Source organism: Chaetura pelagica, unplaced genomic scaffold (assembly GCF_000747805.2).
Source record: "Chaetura pelagica isolate M959 unplaced genomic scaffold, ChaPel_1.0 scaffold530, whole genome shotgun sequence".
Taxonomy (NCBI): domain Eukaryota; kingdom Metazoa; phylum Chordata; class Aves; order Apodiformes; family Apodidae; genus Chaetura; species Chaetura pelagica.
The window spans coordinates 394,167-408,499 of record NW_009951793.1 but is presented as its reverse complement, the minus strand read 5'-3'; the positions used below and the strand labels follow the sequence as shown (position 1 = coordinate 408,499).

General features: G+C 53.0%; 2 protein-coding genes across 2 annotated transcripts; both read left to right on the top strand.

The window, feature by feature from the left end:
• The first annotated feature begins 1,084 nt into the window (after positions 1-1,084).
• Positions 1,085-3,716, top strand: DNAL4 (dynein, axonemal, light chain 4). Its single transcript, XM_010004388.1, has 3 exons — positions 1,085-1,251; positions 2,092-2,175; positions 3,357-3,716. The coding sequence occupies exons 1-3, from the start codon at positions 1,180-1,182 to the stop codon at positions 3,519-3,521; spliced, it is 321 nt and encodes a 106-aa protein (XP_010002690.1). The 5' UTR covers positions 1,085-1,179; the 3' UTR covers positions 3,522-3,716.
• A 5,202-nt stretch (positions 3,717-8,918) lies between these two features.
• On the top strand, positions 8,919-14,044 carry LOC104396301 (extracellular serine/threonine protein kinase FAM20C-like). Its single transcript, XM_010006171.1, has 10 exons — positions 8,919-9,388; positions 10,882-11,057; positions 11,145-11,223; positions 11,694-11,786; positions 11,970-12,085; positions 12,375-12,555; positions 12,672-12,781; positions 13,455-13,536; positions 13,651-13,710; positions 13,802-14,044. The coding sequence occupies exons 1-10, from the start codon at positions 8,919-8,921 to the stop codon at positions 14,034-14,036; spliced, it is 1,602 nt and encodes a 533-aa protein (XP_010004473.1). The 3' UTR covers positions 14,037-14,044.
• The last annotated feature ends 289 nt before the right edge of the window (positions 14,045-14,333 follow it).

Here is a 14,333-nt window from a genome sequence, read left to right as displayed (position 1 = left end):
GCCGGGCTGCCCCCAGACCGCCTCCCTGCCTTGTCTTTCCACCCTCGGTGGCTCCTCCCCGGAGAAACCGCCGCCGGCCCGTAGGGCAGCCCCCGTCTGTGGCCCCGCGCCGGTCACTGGGAGAAGATGGCTATTGAAGGTGCCTCCAGGGTTTGCCCCGCTGCACGGGGCCTGCGCCAACCAGGCGGCGGTTGTGTCCTGTGGAGGGGACGTCTGCCGGTCCCGCGGTCCCCTGTGTGCGAACAGGGTCGGTCAGAGTTGGTCCTTTAGCCGCTAACTCTACAGACTTGGCATGAGAGCTTGGTCTGTGTGGTGTTGTTTTCCCCTCAATATGGGGTCACCCTTGCCTCCTCTGGGTAGGAGAGGAAGGTGCTTCGTTCTGGATGAGAGAACCAGAGGTAAGTCCACAGTGAAATGTTCTGAATCTGCCAGTCGGACTGTGCCGTGGCTCTGCGTTACCCAAGAGGAGCCTGGTTGGTAATTGGGCCCAGAGGCACGGTCCAGCATTTTCCCATATGGTCCTTCCTGGCTGACAGATGCTCAGGGATGTGAAGATCGAGTGCTTAACACCAGACCAAATGTTCCTGTTAAACATTTCCATCCAGACATGCACTGATCTTGTTCCTAAAATACTCTTACCCTTTGCTTGTCATGCAGGGTTTGAAACCCTTGTGGATAATGACATTGTGGAAAAATCCTTTTGGAATTAATCAATAGACAGCTGATGTATTGTTCTCTCCTCCCTTGTCAGAAGCTGTACCCTGACTTGGCTCTTCCCTCAAGCTTCATTGGTGCTTCTGGGAAGTGCTGTGCTCTTGAGGCATCGTTTATGGAAAATGATGTGGTTTTTTAATCTGTTTGCCTTAATGGTCTGTGAGATAACACTCTTAAGTGCGTGGTGTGTGAAGATGGTGCTGAGAAACAGCAAGATGACTGAGATGGGGTGATATTCTCGTAATGATTGTATTTCTCATCTGCTTTAATTCAAAGCTTTCTTTCTCTTCCCCATGTTTGTTTTGTGTTCAAGCAGTGTTCTCTGTGCCCATCAGTTACCCCTCCTGCTGAGGCTGCCCTGCCTGCGTTGACAGAGCTGTGTTCCTCCTGGCTGTCCGTGCCACAGCACCTTGCTGAGCTCCAGGCAGCCCCTCTGCCCCTTCCCGGGGTCACTGTGGAAGGACCATGGCAGACACCGGGGAGGGGAAAAAGGAAGAGGCTGAGTATAAAAGACTTCACACCTTTCCACTGATTAGGGTAAGAAGAGGGATGGAGTAGAGGTTTTCCAGTGTCACCTTCACTTACACTAACCTTTCAAACTAGAATTTCTCCCACTGAGTAGCTGCTGTGAGAACGTGTAGACTAATGGTCCTATAGAGTGATCTAAGTTGTTACCACTGCTTTCTCCCTGTCCTTGACCTCTGTCAGGGAAATTGATGATTTTTAGGGTCCCTTCCAACCCAAACTGTTCTGTGAATAACATCGTTGTTCCACCCATCAGCCAGGGAAGGCCCGGGGCAAAAAGTGATCCATCCAATAGATTAACATTCTGCCTTTGGAGCCTTCTTCTGTGTTCTAGTTGCAGCTTGTTTTTTTCCTAGAGGAGCTGAAGTAGAAGATCTTGTTAGCTAGCCAGATAAGAAGAGGAAGAAATGTAACTTAGTCTCCTTTGTTATGCTTATAGCAATAATTAAGGACTGTGGTTGAAGCAGCATTAACATGCCTTCATCTTAGAAAACCAAAATGTATTTATCTCCTCCTTTAAGCTGTGCTTACTTAGTGCTAGTCTTAATGTTAGGTAGAGAATTCTGCATTGGCTGGGACAAAGGATTGAATGGGCCACTTGTGATGCAATACCCTATTTTCATATTTTCCATTCTCTGGACCAGTGGAAGTGCTCAGGGTGCTGACCAGCCTGCATGGCTGGTGGTGCTTCTCACCTTGAAGCATTGCAAGTCAGATGGAATACCTGCCTTTTGCCCATGCCCCACAGCCTAGGACCCCGCTATAGCCTGCACAAAAGGGATACTCACTGTTGTCTTGTGATTAGCTCTTGGATTTTCTGCTGAGTTCCTCTTGTTTGTTTGCTCTTTCCAGCACTCCGACATGCCGGAGGAGATGCGTGTAGAGGCCATGGAGCTCTGTGTCACAGCGTGTGAGAAATACGCCACCAACAACGAGGTACTAGCCAAATCCCAAAATGACCAGCCTCCAGTTGCTGCAGCTCAGGGAACCTGCAGAAGCAGGGCCAGGGGTGTGGGGCAGAGAGGAGTCAGATCCTGACATCCTATTACTCTATTTCTTTACTGAGCAAAGGTAGAAGAAAGGTAAGAGCTTGGCTAGATCACAGAATCAGTTCCCTTTGTCAGCCAGATCCCTAATAGCACTTTGCTTTCCTGCAGGAAGCAGAGATTGGTTGCAGTGCTGCCTCTGAAACCTTACCTCCTTCCTGGTTCTGCCTGGCCTGTGACATGCTTCCTTTCTGTTCATGAAACACCTTGTGTCCTGAGGGCTTGGTTCAGAGCTGTGTGGAGACACGCCCTTCTCATCTGTTCAATGCCAAGCAAGGCCATCTTTGTTAGAGTGGGGAAGAGATTTGTTTTGAGGCTGAGCACATGAAAGTCTTTGAACCTTTAGGCACAGCCTGTTAAGTCTTCCCCTTTGGCTTTCAGCATCTTGAGTGAAATTATGGAGATGGTAAAAATGGGGGGTGATGTAGAAGTTACAGTGTTTGGAAAGGTTGCTCTTAACTTTGAGAGCCAAAGGTAAAGGTGAACACACCTTGTTCTGTGGGCAGGGCACATACTGCTTGTGGCCACAGCAGTTTTATGTTGGAGCAAGGCAGAAATTCCTTCTGTCCCCCCCTGCCTGAGACAATGCATGTCACTGCAAAATCTTCCCCTCTCCTTTTTTTAGATCAGGAAGGGTGTGATGTGGGAGAAACAAGCTTTTTAAAAGTCAGCCCAGTTTCAGTGTTTTGGTAATTAGCTGGAGAAAAAAAAAATGGACTCCTGTAAAAATAGGAACAGCTTAGTGACCTGAATCTTATGCTCACTACACCCATCATAACTCCAGCAGCATCTAAACCAGAACTCTTGCTCCAGACTGTGAGCAAGAGAAGTGATTGCTAGATGCGGTTCTTGAATTTCTCCTAACTGCTGTGTCAGAGGTTGCTGAAAACACAGAGGTTTGCCCTTGGGTGCAGCTCTGGGGAGCTCCCAGTTCCTGCTGTACAGCTGCTGTGCCTGTTGCTTATGGCTTGAGTGATCTGTTAAAGGGAGGAGAAGACTAGGGGGATGTTTGCATGAAAACTCACTGCTTACTCTATCTCACCCCATGCTCTCCTTCTTAACATTCTCTAGAGCGCTGCCAAGATGATCAAAGAGGTGATGGACAAGAAATTTGGGTCCTCCTGGCATGTGGTGATTGGGGAAGGTTTTGGCTTTGAGATCACTCACGAGGTGAAGAATCTGCTGTACATGTTCTTTGGTGGCAGCCTGGCCGTGTGTGTCTGGAAATGTTCCTGACATCTGGCTGGGTCCCAGACTCGCTGCGTAGAAGAGATTTCTTCCTTAACAGGTTTTGTACAATCTGGAAGTTGGGCTTTATTTTTAATAGTTAAACATCAAGATTGATTTTTTTTTTATGCTGTTGTTACAGTTCCATGGGATAGATATAGTTGGTGCCTGTGTGTGTGTATAAACTTGCTAAGCTGTCCTGTCTTTGCTTGTGGGATTTCTCATCTGTCTGGCTCTTTCCTTGGTGTCTGAGCCGAAGCAGGAAGGAGGAGGGGAGCAGGTGATCTCACGACACACTGCAGGTCCATACAGCAGCGTGAGGAGGGGGAAGCAAAAAAGAAGAGGTGCTATCTAGTCCTATGGTTTTTCTCCTCCCACTTGTTCCACATCGTGTTTTCTTCTCTGCCATCTCCCCACCGTGTGGTATAGTTCTGACCAGCACCTGTCTCTCTGCTCTCTGAATACCTTCTCTTTCCTTTCTAAAATGTCCGTACAGAACTGGCAGTGCCAAGCGTCTCCCTGCCCATGGAGGTGTTAGCCACAGGGAAGCAGGCTCAGCTTGTCCTTCCCTGCTTCTTTTGGGAGCGTGCAACAGCTGAGCTGCCTGGGTGTAGGAGGTTGCTATTCAAACTGCCCCCTCCTTTCTCACCCACCACACACTGAGATAGCATGAAAACACGGGTGGCTGACAACGCCTGGGGAGTGGGTGAAAGCTCTTCATAAGGCTCAAATGCCTCCCTGTCAGTCCTCGGGGGTGTTGCAAGTGCTGTGTACTTTCAGCATCTTGTTTGGAGGCTGGTAGAGGAAGGAGGCTCCATGTGAGATACCACTTGGTCATCAGAAACCTAAAGTCTTTTTGGACTTGCCTTCTTTTAGCCTGTTTCATTCTTTTTAAAGCTGTCAGTGTTGGAGGATGAAATGAACGTAATTATATGTTGCGTATATGGTTTATTTATATAAATCTGGGGAAGTGTGTTTTTACAATAAAAATTAAGTAAAATGTCCTTTTCTGTGTGTGTCCTAAAATGAAAGCCCTGAAATGAAGGATGAGAAGCAAAAGTAGTTCAGGACAGATGGAAGTAAGCAAGCAATGCAGTAGCTCAGGCAAAGGACAGTGACAAGTGTCCATCCTGCCTGTTTCCTGAGTGACTTGTAGGTACCAGAGATGTGCTCTCATCTTCCCTGTTCAGTTTCTTTCACCACTGCAAGCCACGGTGCTGAGGAAGGTTGCCAGGCTTGCAGTGCTGCTGGCCAAATTCCTCATCCACACAGTTGTCCAAGTAGACACAAGGGAATGTACCCATGTCCTCTGCCCAGCCAGCATGCCTCTCTCTGGCCTCTGGTGTCTCCTGTTAGTTACTTCCTTGACTTTCAGACTCTCAGAATATTGCCAGCAGTACCACTGACACCTTGTGTTTTATGAGAGGCCACACTCTAGTCCATAGTTCAATTCCAAAGGATCTTTCTGAATTAGTGCCCACAGTGGAGCAAACTTGTTCCTTCTCTTACCCTCAGTGTGGTGCTAGAGATGTCCTTCCTCCATTTCATCATGTCAGGAGCTGTTTTATAAGGAATTACAGTAATATGAAGGCTATTAGAAGTTATTTCAAATTTGGACCATCTCTGCTGGCTGAGCCCCACATTGTCTTGCATAATTCCTTACTGATCAGGTAGAAGGGACTTTCAAGGTAGGGGGACATGTAAGTGGTACCATAAGGTAGTTGGTACCATGATACCTCCCCTGCGTGGTGGTCCACAGTGGCAGGGGGATTGTGCAGTGCAGAAGGGTCCAAATCCTTTGAGCTGTCTCTTGGTGTGGTTACTCTGTCTCATTCCAGCTGGCTGCCTCTACGTGAAGACAGCACTGTTGACTGGTGCTTTCTGCAGCTGGCAGGTGGAATAGCTGTTCTGCTGTTCCATGACTTTCTGTCTCCTCTAGGTTCAGAAGAGAAGGTGAAGCCGGTGTCTTTGGAATGCCCCATGTTGGAGCTCGTTGATACCTTCAACCATACCATGCTCTCTTCAATCATGCATCTTTCAGACTAATGAATAATTAACTGCTGTCTGCACATGCACAGACACGCTGGTCACAAGCATCTCTGCAGGGTCATGCTGACCTGCAGGTGATCATAGGGAGCTGCTTACCTCAGCACATGATCTTTTGGCCTCACTGCTGGTCTGTTATCAGCTTGGCCACCAGCTGACCAAAACTAATGTCTCCGTGACCTGCATCAGCAATAGGCGGCTGTTGACCACTCCCCAGCCTTCCCAAAGCATGAGTGTGCAGGCAGATGGAGGTGAGCTAGGTGTGAATTTGCAGATCCCACACTGTGACTCCCCCAAGGCAAGTGCAAGGTGGCTCACAGGAGAGCAGCAGGCTATTTTTGTTTCCATGAGTAACAGCTTCTCCACAAGAAGTTGCCACAAAGAAGCAACCATCTTAACTGGTTTGCCTGCTTGTCATCATGAAAGCACAAACCTCAGCTTCCCAAAATTCAGCTGTGCACGTCAGGCAAGTGTTCACTAGGACAGATTCATTTTCTTGCCTACTGCACGTTGACCCATGCTGTGCCAGCCCCTGTGTGTTAGAAGAAGGACCTTGGCTGTCCTCTTGCCATGAAACCAGCACACTTTTGAGCATGCCTGTAATTTTCAGGGGAGTATGGTTCATGGATCAGAGATGGTCCCTGGTCCTGTGTTTTCCCACAGGAGACTTCTCTGCAGCTGATGCTTTGGAGCTACTGATGGCCTGTCTTACTTGCCTGTAAAACTGCAGTCTCTTGCTGAAGGTTTCTACTTTATGAATTTTCAGCAGAAAGCTGGGGAACTTGGCGACAGGTGGCTTGCTATTGTGTTCTCCTCTCCCTCTGATTTCTTGCCCCCTGCATATGACTGCCATTAACCATCAAAGCATCAGGCTGAGTCAGATGTAGAAAAGGAGACGAAAAAGGCAGGGTGATGCAGTGGTGCCATCCAAAATGACCCTTTCCAACCTACCTGTCCCGGAAAGCTGCCATAGCAGCTCAGAGGGCTGTGCTTCATGACTTCATCCCTCCCTGCTGCGGGGAGATGGACGACATCATTATCGGCTGCCAGGGAGTCCTGACTCAGTGGAAATGTCCTCGGATGTACGGCTCCTCCTCCGCCCCAAGGGTGACTCGAGCCTGCTAGGAAGGAGGGCAGGTGCTCAGAAAATGGTGGCACAGTTGGTGAGGGGGGAGATGGGAAGAAAGAGGCGCAAGCTCAACTGCTTCTCTACCATGATGTCATGGCAACAAGGTACTTCGATAGTCGGGGCAGGCTTTGAAGCTCTCCAGCTCTTCCCTGTTATTGTGGGCATGTGTTTCAGTCCCTGAAAGATCTTTTGGTTAATATTTAATGCCAGAATCGAAGTGCTATGGGTGGCGAGCACTCCACCTAATCCCCCACCTCTGCTTTCCAATGGGAAGCTAAATGAGGATGGAGGGGGGACTGCAAACTCCCATAGCTTCAGGATGGGACTCCTGGTCAGAAAAGGGGTGTCAGCCCATAGGGTCCCTGTTGCCACCTAGCTCGAGGGTGTGGGGAGGAAGGTTTCTATTACCCCCAGTCCAGTTTGGAGCTGGTTTGGGGCACTACAAGGAGGGAGGGTCTCCCTCTCCCCTCACTTGCCCAGGACTGGCTCTGGATTAAAGGAATCTGTTGCCCTGCTGTAGAAGCAGAGCCCAGTTTCTTTGATGCGAGCAGTTAGCACGTGGTTTTTGTTGGTGTTTTTTTCCGCTGAGCAATGACCTAACGATCCTGTGTTCCAGCTACAACCCCTCCTAGGTGCCTTTTTTCCAAACCGTACGTCCGGAATGGATCCAGCAAACCTCCCGGAGCAAGACACTGTGTTCCCTTCCCCGGGGAAGCCATCTGCTCCCCTCCACTCTGTTCCTTCTGCAGAGCTTTGAGCTCACCAGCCGGGCTGAAAAGCTCACCTCCTCCTCCTCCTCCCCACGAGCCCTGGCTCCCCTCGGCCATCTTGTTAGCACAAGGCACGGGGAAGGGAACGTGGAGCTGGCTGGATCTGGGGCGGCTGATGGTGTCAGCCGAAGGCGGTTTCCAGGCAACTGTCGTGCCGTGGGACACGGCAAGCTGAGAACACCGGGAACATTGCGTTCCCGCCACACCACCTGGGAAGGGGCCAAGCCCGGCACGGACTGAGCCGGCATGGGATGGTGTGGAGAGGGCAGTGAGAGTGAGAGGGTAGTGCTGGGATGTGGCAGAGGAGGGAAGGGGTCTCCACCATAGGCCCTCCTTCCCACCTCTCATCCTACCCTGCTGTGCTTGGGTAGGACTGCATGATGTTCAGGATTTCGTATGCCATCTGCATCCTTTGGGAAATGAAAAAGAGGAAAACCATCACTCTGGACTCCAGACTCAAGCCCCCAGGTTTGTTGCAGGTGGTCCCATGTTCCCTTGTCCCTTAACAAATCCAAAGTTCCCTCCCTACAAGTCACCAACTGGTGACTGCCCAGGCAGCACAGCTCTGCATCCCTGCATGGGATGGAAAGTGAATCCCAGTGTAAGTGGAATCCAGGTGTCAAGTGGACAGATGAATTTCTCATAAAAATGGGCTGCCCTTCCACAAGCTGCCAGTCCTTCTGGCACTCAGTGGGTCCTGCTGCCCCTCTGTGCTGATGCCTGAGCAGCAGGCAGCATCCCTACCTGCCCAGCTTTCCTGCCTGCTTCAGAGGCCCTGAGAGCATCCCTGCCCATGAACCTCACCTGACACTGCCAGCCCTGCTTTTCCCCTCCCAAGGATGCTGACACATCTCCTTCATTTTATCTAATTTGTGTGGTTTTTGTAAGAGGGTTTGAATACAAATGGTTTTGAATAGATGGAAAGGGTGATAAAATTGCTCTGTCTGAGCAACAAGAGAACCAACTCTCCCAGATTACAAGTGTGCAGATCTGACAGACACTGGGAATGGGGCTGTGTAGTGCTGGGCAGGGTGGGTGCTTCAGAGGGCCAGAACCACTTTAATGCCCTGTACACTCAGAAACGTCCTGCTGCCCTGTGCAGGTGACAGCACAGAGGAACAGGATGGTGCAAGGGTTATCTGCAACCATTGCTGTCCCCAAGCCAGCCTTGTGGCTATTGATTTGGAACTTGCCCCGTTCACGCTAACCTTGGTGGTGCCAGCTCGCCCCTTATCAGAGCTGATAAGCCCTGACACAACCTCCCGCCTTGGCCTGGTGGCATCACCCCGAGGTGACAAATCTTTCCTGCAACTCTGCCCTTGCACTGGTTGCTCTTCTGCTGCCATGCTCTGAACCCAGGACACCTCACTCCTACTTTTGCACCGAGGCTGCAGCTGCACCAACGCTCTTTCAGCCTCAGGTGGGTGCTCACCCCCTGCTGAGTGTCTCAGGTGAGGAAGGATGTGGCGCCGGCTGCAAACACTTCTCCAAAGGAAATTTAAGATTGGCCTCCTCTTTCTCCTGCTCTTGGCCCTCCTGGTGCATCTGGTGATGGATCTGGCTCTCCCCACAGACGTCAGGCCCTGCAGCTGCAATGCAAAAGCCTCTGGGGTTTCATCAGGCAGCCCTGTGCTGGCCAGCCCCAAAAAACTAAGCCTGCGAATCCTTCAGGATTTCAGTGGCAGCAACGGCTCTTTGGAGAAAAGCTCCCAGCCACAGGGAGCAGGGCTGCATGCAAGGGCTAGAGAGCTGGGCATCCAGCACCAGCACGGAGAGGGGAATGCAGGACTGACCGAGGGATCAAAGCTGGCAAGGCTCTTCCAGCATCCTCTTTACAACATTCCGATCCCGGAGGTGACAGAGAAAGACAAGCTGTTTGTTGTCAACCCCATGGAGAAGTTCAGCCTGCACAGCAGTGGGAGTGATGAATGGTGAGGAACGAGCTCAGCCCTGGCTTGGTTTTGGGGGATATGTAGTTTCGAGGGGACAGGTGGCAGGGAGCAAGCACGTTGCTTCCCTGTGTAGGTCAGCATCCTACCTACCGTGGAGGGGCCCCAACTGCTGAGCACGCTCTTCTTGTGCCTCAGATCATCACTTAGCTCTGAATTCTGGGCTGCTACTCTGTAGCATATACTGAAGCCAAAGAAGACTCTGGAATTATTCATAGTATTATGTAGGGTATCTTTTAGGTCATCTCCTCATCCTTTCCTTCCCCAGGGCAGACTAGCCTTTGGTCTCTCTCTGTCTGTGAGGTAGTCCTCACTGCAGATTTCTAACCGGTTGTATCCCCCTCTCCCAACACTTTGGAGATGTAAAGCCTGCAGTGTGGCTTACCTCTATCCATAAGACCATGCCTGTCCTGCATTTTTCAGGACATCATCTGACCTCTTTAGGCTTGGCAGCACGATGAGCTCACGGCTGCCAGCTGCCTATTTTTATCACTGGACTACTAACCTCTAATTAAGAGGGAAGATATTAAAAGCTTCAGCGTCGATAACACGTAGCAGCTTCCTTATGGAAAGCACACCTTCCAAATGTGGTTGCTGCTAAAATTGGGAGAGAATAAAAGCTGGTTTAAGAGCTCGTTTCCACAAATGGGAACTTGCCTTGTCTCTGAGGACCACCTCATCTACAGATAACCGTGGGAGCTGGGTCTGGTTTGAGGAAATTGGGGCACAGTTTACATTTTCCTAGAGAGACATGGATTTGGGTTATAGATGCCCTGGGCCAGACTGTCCCATTGCAATGCCAGCAGGTGCTGGTGCAGAGCGGGGGAAGGTATCTGCAGGACTCCCCCTTGAATGCCTGCAAACTGGAGGAAGCACAGAGACAGAGATAGTGCTAACCCAAATTTATCTCCCTGAGGAAATCGGGGGCATATGATAAACCATCCAAGGGGAGCTGGACATTGAGGGTGGGAGCTCAGATCTGTGTTGGGAATGTCTGGGAAGGGACACCCAGCCAGCTGGGATGGCTGGATCCTCCACCCCTGTTTTCTGGATGCATGTATGTCCCCAGCAAGCAAGAGGCAGAGTGTAGACAGTTGTATTCCTAGGAGCCAATCCCTTGGGGAATAAAAATGAGATGAGCTGCTCCAGCAGGGAAATAAAGGCACAGATGAGAGGAGCAGGATTAGCCTAGGGATTTCTCACAGGGATGTGAGGGAAGACACTGAGCCCCTCTGGCCATGCCAGCAGGTCTTCTTGACCACGAGCCATGGGTGGGATCTGCCCAGGTGCCAGGAGCTGCAAGGAGAGCCCATGGGGCAGGGAGTTTCACCCCTATGCAGGGCTTGTGCTGGGCCTGCCCCCCACCTCACCCTCCATATGCTGGCTCCTGGGACGGGCCTGGGGATGCAGGACTGGTCCCATCCCAACTAAATGCTGTTGTTGTTGTTGGGGTGGCGGTGGCTGATGGGCTGCAGGGTCAGCAGCAGTAAAGGCGAGACGGTCCTCCCGACAGGGAAGACAGCCTATGACACCTACCCTGCCTGGCTCAAATTCCACATCGGCATCAACCGCTACGAGCTGTACCCCCGCCAGGACCCACTAATGCCCATCCTTCTCCAGGACTTGGCCACGCAGAGGATCGTTAGCTCGGGTACCACCTCCCTGCCTGCAGCCCTGCCTGCACCCCTACCCTGCTGCCTGCTGCCCACCCCCCTCACCCCTGTGTGCCCCCTTTCAGTCCAGAAGTCCGGCGGGACCCAGCTCAAGCTCATCATGACATTCCCGAATTATGGGCAGGCCCTCTTCAAGCCCATGAAGTGAGTAGAACTGGGGACAATCCCATACCTCACCCTTGAGGTGGGGAGGAGTGGCCAGGGGAGACCATGGAGGGAGAAATGGAGAAATGCTTCAGGCACTGCCTTGCTTCAGCTCTCCCACCCCAAAACCAGGGCAAGCAGGATGGTCCCCTTCCCCTCCCCTTCCCTGGTGGTGCTTGCAGCAGGCTGGGTGCAGCTTGTGATGGGGTAGTGACCTCCAGTGGTGGAAAGAAGAAGATGGCTCATGAGGACCATCCAGGACCCCCGTGAGGGCTTTCCAGCCCCTGGGTTGGGAGCAGGAGATGCATGGGGGCCTGGCTGGGGGTTTTGGGGCCACACCACCCTGCAGGGAGAGATTGGAGGAGGCTGGATCTGGCTGTGTGTCCAGTGGCACCAGGGACACAAGGTGAGGGTGGTTTGGAGACAAGGATGACCATGGCCATCCCCTGCACCCTCCCTTCTCCACCCAGGCAGACCCGGGACCAGGAGACTCCCATTGACTTCTTTTACTTCTCAGACTTTGAGAGACACAATGCAGAGATTGCAGCCTTCCACCTGGACAGGTTAGTGCAAGCTTTGCATCCAACTCTGCCCTCCCATGGCAGCAAAGTGGCAGAGACACTGCTCCTTCATCCCACCTCTTCCTCCCTGCTGCAAGGGGCACCTGCATCTCATAGTGGTTTTAATAATTTGGTGTGAAAACCAGCCAGGGTCAGCAAGAAGTGGTTCCAAGTTCTGTGTTTCAGGATCCTGGATTTCCGGCGAATCCCCCCAGTTTCTGGCCGTTTGGTCAATATAACAAAGGAGATTCGTGATATCACCACGGACAAGAAACTGGCCAAGACTTTCTTCATCTCCCCAGGTGAGGTCTCACTGCCAACCATCTTCTTTCACGGCTGCCCAAGTGGAGCTCTCCTGGAGCCAGCTGCTCCTGCCCTGGAGCAAACTGTCCCTTGGGAACTGTTCCAGCTCCCTCCAGGTCTCCTGCTGCAGGGCTTGCTCCTCAAGCCCTTCCTTGCCATTACTTTGCTGGTGGCACATGGGCACGGTGCATGGAGCATCCTTACTCAGCCACCTGCCAGACCACCCTGCACGGGGGAAGCAGGCTTGTTGCCTTCCTTCCTCAACCTCTGCTTTGTCCCCATGGCCAGCGGGAAACGTCTGCTTCTACGGAGAGTGCTCCTACTACTGCTCCACCGAGCACGCCCTCTGCGGGAAGCCAGACGGGCTGGAGGGCTCCATGGCTGCCCTGCTGCCAGACAAGACCTTGGCCAAGCGCCGCTCCTGGCGCAGCCCCTGGCGCCGCTCCTACCACAAGAGCAAGAAGGCTGAGTGAGGAGGGACATGGGGGGGCACGGGGGGGATGGGGGAGAAGGGCCGTGGTAGGGGAGGGGGCTGTCCCACGGCTGCTCTCACGGCCCCAACCCCTTCCTGGCCTCTGCCCACAGGTGGGAGCTAAACCCCAACTACTGTGCTCAGGTGCGAAAGACACCACCCTACGACAGGGGCCATCGCCTCCTCGACCTCATAGACATGACAGTCCTTGATTTCCTTATGGGTGAGCCCCACCGTACTGGCACTGGGGGCTGTGGGGGCCCCTTGGGACCGAGAGGCCCACACGGCTCTGTGTCCCGTGGTAACACACCCTGCAAGGTTTGTTGGCCAGACCATTGCTGAGGCTGCAGAGAGCTGTGTGCTGTAACCCAAAGCAAGAGCAAAGGGCTGTGCTGTTAGGACACATCCTGGGGAGAAGGCAAGGGATGACAGATGCCAGGGAGATCCCAGCTGAACACTCTAGGCATGGGAAGCACCTCCTGCAAGCTCTCATGGGTAGCCTGCAGGGAGCTGGGGCTAGCAGCGATGCTCCCTGGGGCTCACACTGCTTCTCCCGTGTCCAGGGCCACTCCTTCCTCCCTGCACTGTCCCCTGCCATCATATGACTTGGAGAGCTTTCCATCTCCTCATCCCCAGCCACCCAGCCATGCCTCTGCTGTTACTTCTGCTCCATTTGCCACTGTTGTCCCTCCATGGGGTTGCCAGGATGAGAACAGACCTGGAAGGCTTGGGGCCTCAAGTCAGGTCCCCCCCACTGCCACGGCCACCAGATGGGTACCACAGAGGTGGCCCCAGCCCTTTTCCCCAGCCTCAGGGTTTTGGTCTCACACCAGGAGGGTGCTCCACATCTCCATTCCTGCCTCCTGGCCTACCAACCAATGGCTAATTTGTTGCAGGCAACATGGACCGGCATCACTATGAGACCTTTGAGAAATTTGGGAATGACACTTTTCTGCTCCACCTCGACAACGGTCGTGGGTAAAGCCGGGTGGGAGGGAAGCAATCCTGGCAAAGGGGTGGGGGGGGAGACCGTGGGTCTTGCTGAAACACGCTCCAGGCCGGGCTCTGAGCCACAAGACTTCTCCCCCCCAGATTTGGCAGGCACTCACGCGATGAGCCATCCATCCTGGCTCCCCTCCAGCAGTGCTGCAGGTAAGGGGCTCCCACCACCTCCCCCAGGAGCTGCTGCTGTGGGGGGAAGAGGCTCTCCAGGCTAAGACCTCTCCCTCCACACCTCTGGCAGCATCAAGAAGTCCACCTACCTGCGGCTGCAGCTGCTGGCCACCCAGCCCTACCGCCTGAGCGACCTGCTGCGGGAGGCACTGGCCACCGACCCCCTGGCCCCGATCCTGGCCGAGCCCCACCTGCGGGCGCTGGACCGGCGCCTGGGGAAGGTGCTGGCGGTGGTGGGAAACTGTCTGGCCAGGGCCACCCGCCCGGACGAGGTGCTGGTGCATGACTTGGGCTCGCGGGTGTGATGGGGGTGCCCGGTACCCCGCCGGGTTGAAGTGTTTTGGCGCAACGCCGGGACCGATGGGTGTGCAGCTCCTGACTCCACGCGGCATGGGACGCAGCAGGGAAGTGGGAGCTAAGGGTAGTCGGGACAAGAAGGGTATTTAAATAAAAAGGTTGGTCTAGTGGAGCACATATGATCTGGAATTTCGCACACTGGGGCTGCTTTTCCAGCCCTGGCCTGTCCTCACGTGCCTGGCCATGTTTCATCCCTCCAAACACTTTAAGGAAAGGGTAGAAATTTTTCCTGCTTTTCCAAAGCA

Bases quoted from the DNA above. Each gene is read 5' to 3' on its own strand.
- LOC104396301 (XM_010006171.1), top strand. From the start codon at position 8,919: ATGTGGCGCCGGCTGCAAACACTTCTCCAAAGGAAATTTAAGATTGGC. The intron at 13,537-13,650 runs GTAAAGCCGGGT...TCTCCCCCCCAG, and splicing joins CACCTCGACAACGGTCGTGG to ATTTGGCAGGCACTCACGCG. The intron at 13,711-13,801 runs GTAAGGGGCTCC...CACCTCTGGCAG, and splicing joins CCCCTCCAGCAGTGCTGCAG to CATCAAGAAGTCCACCTACC.
- DNAL4 (XM_010004388.1), top strand. From the start codon at position 1,180: ATGGCAGACACCGGGGAGGGGAAAAAGGAAGAGGCTGAGTATAAAAGA. The intron at 1,252-2,091 runs GTAAGAAGAGGG...TGCTCTTTCCAG, and splicing joins ACACCTTTCCACTGATTAGG to CACTCCGACATGCCGGAGGA. The intron at 2,176-3,356 runs GTACTAGCCAAA...AACATTCTCTAG, and splicing joins AATACGCCACCAACAACGAG to AGCGCTGCCAAGATGATCAA.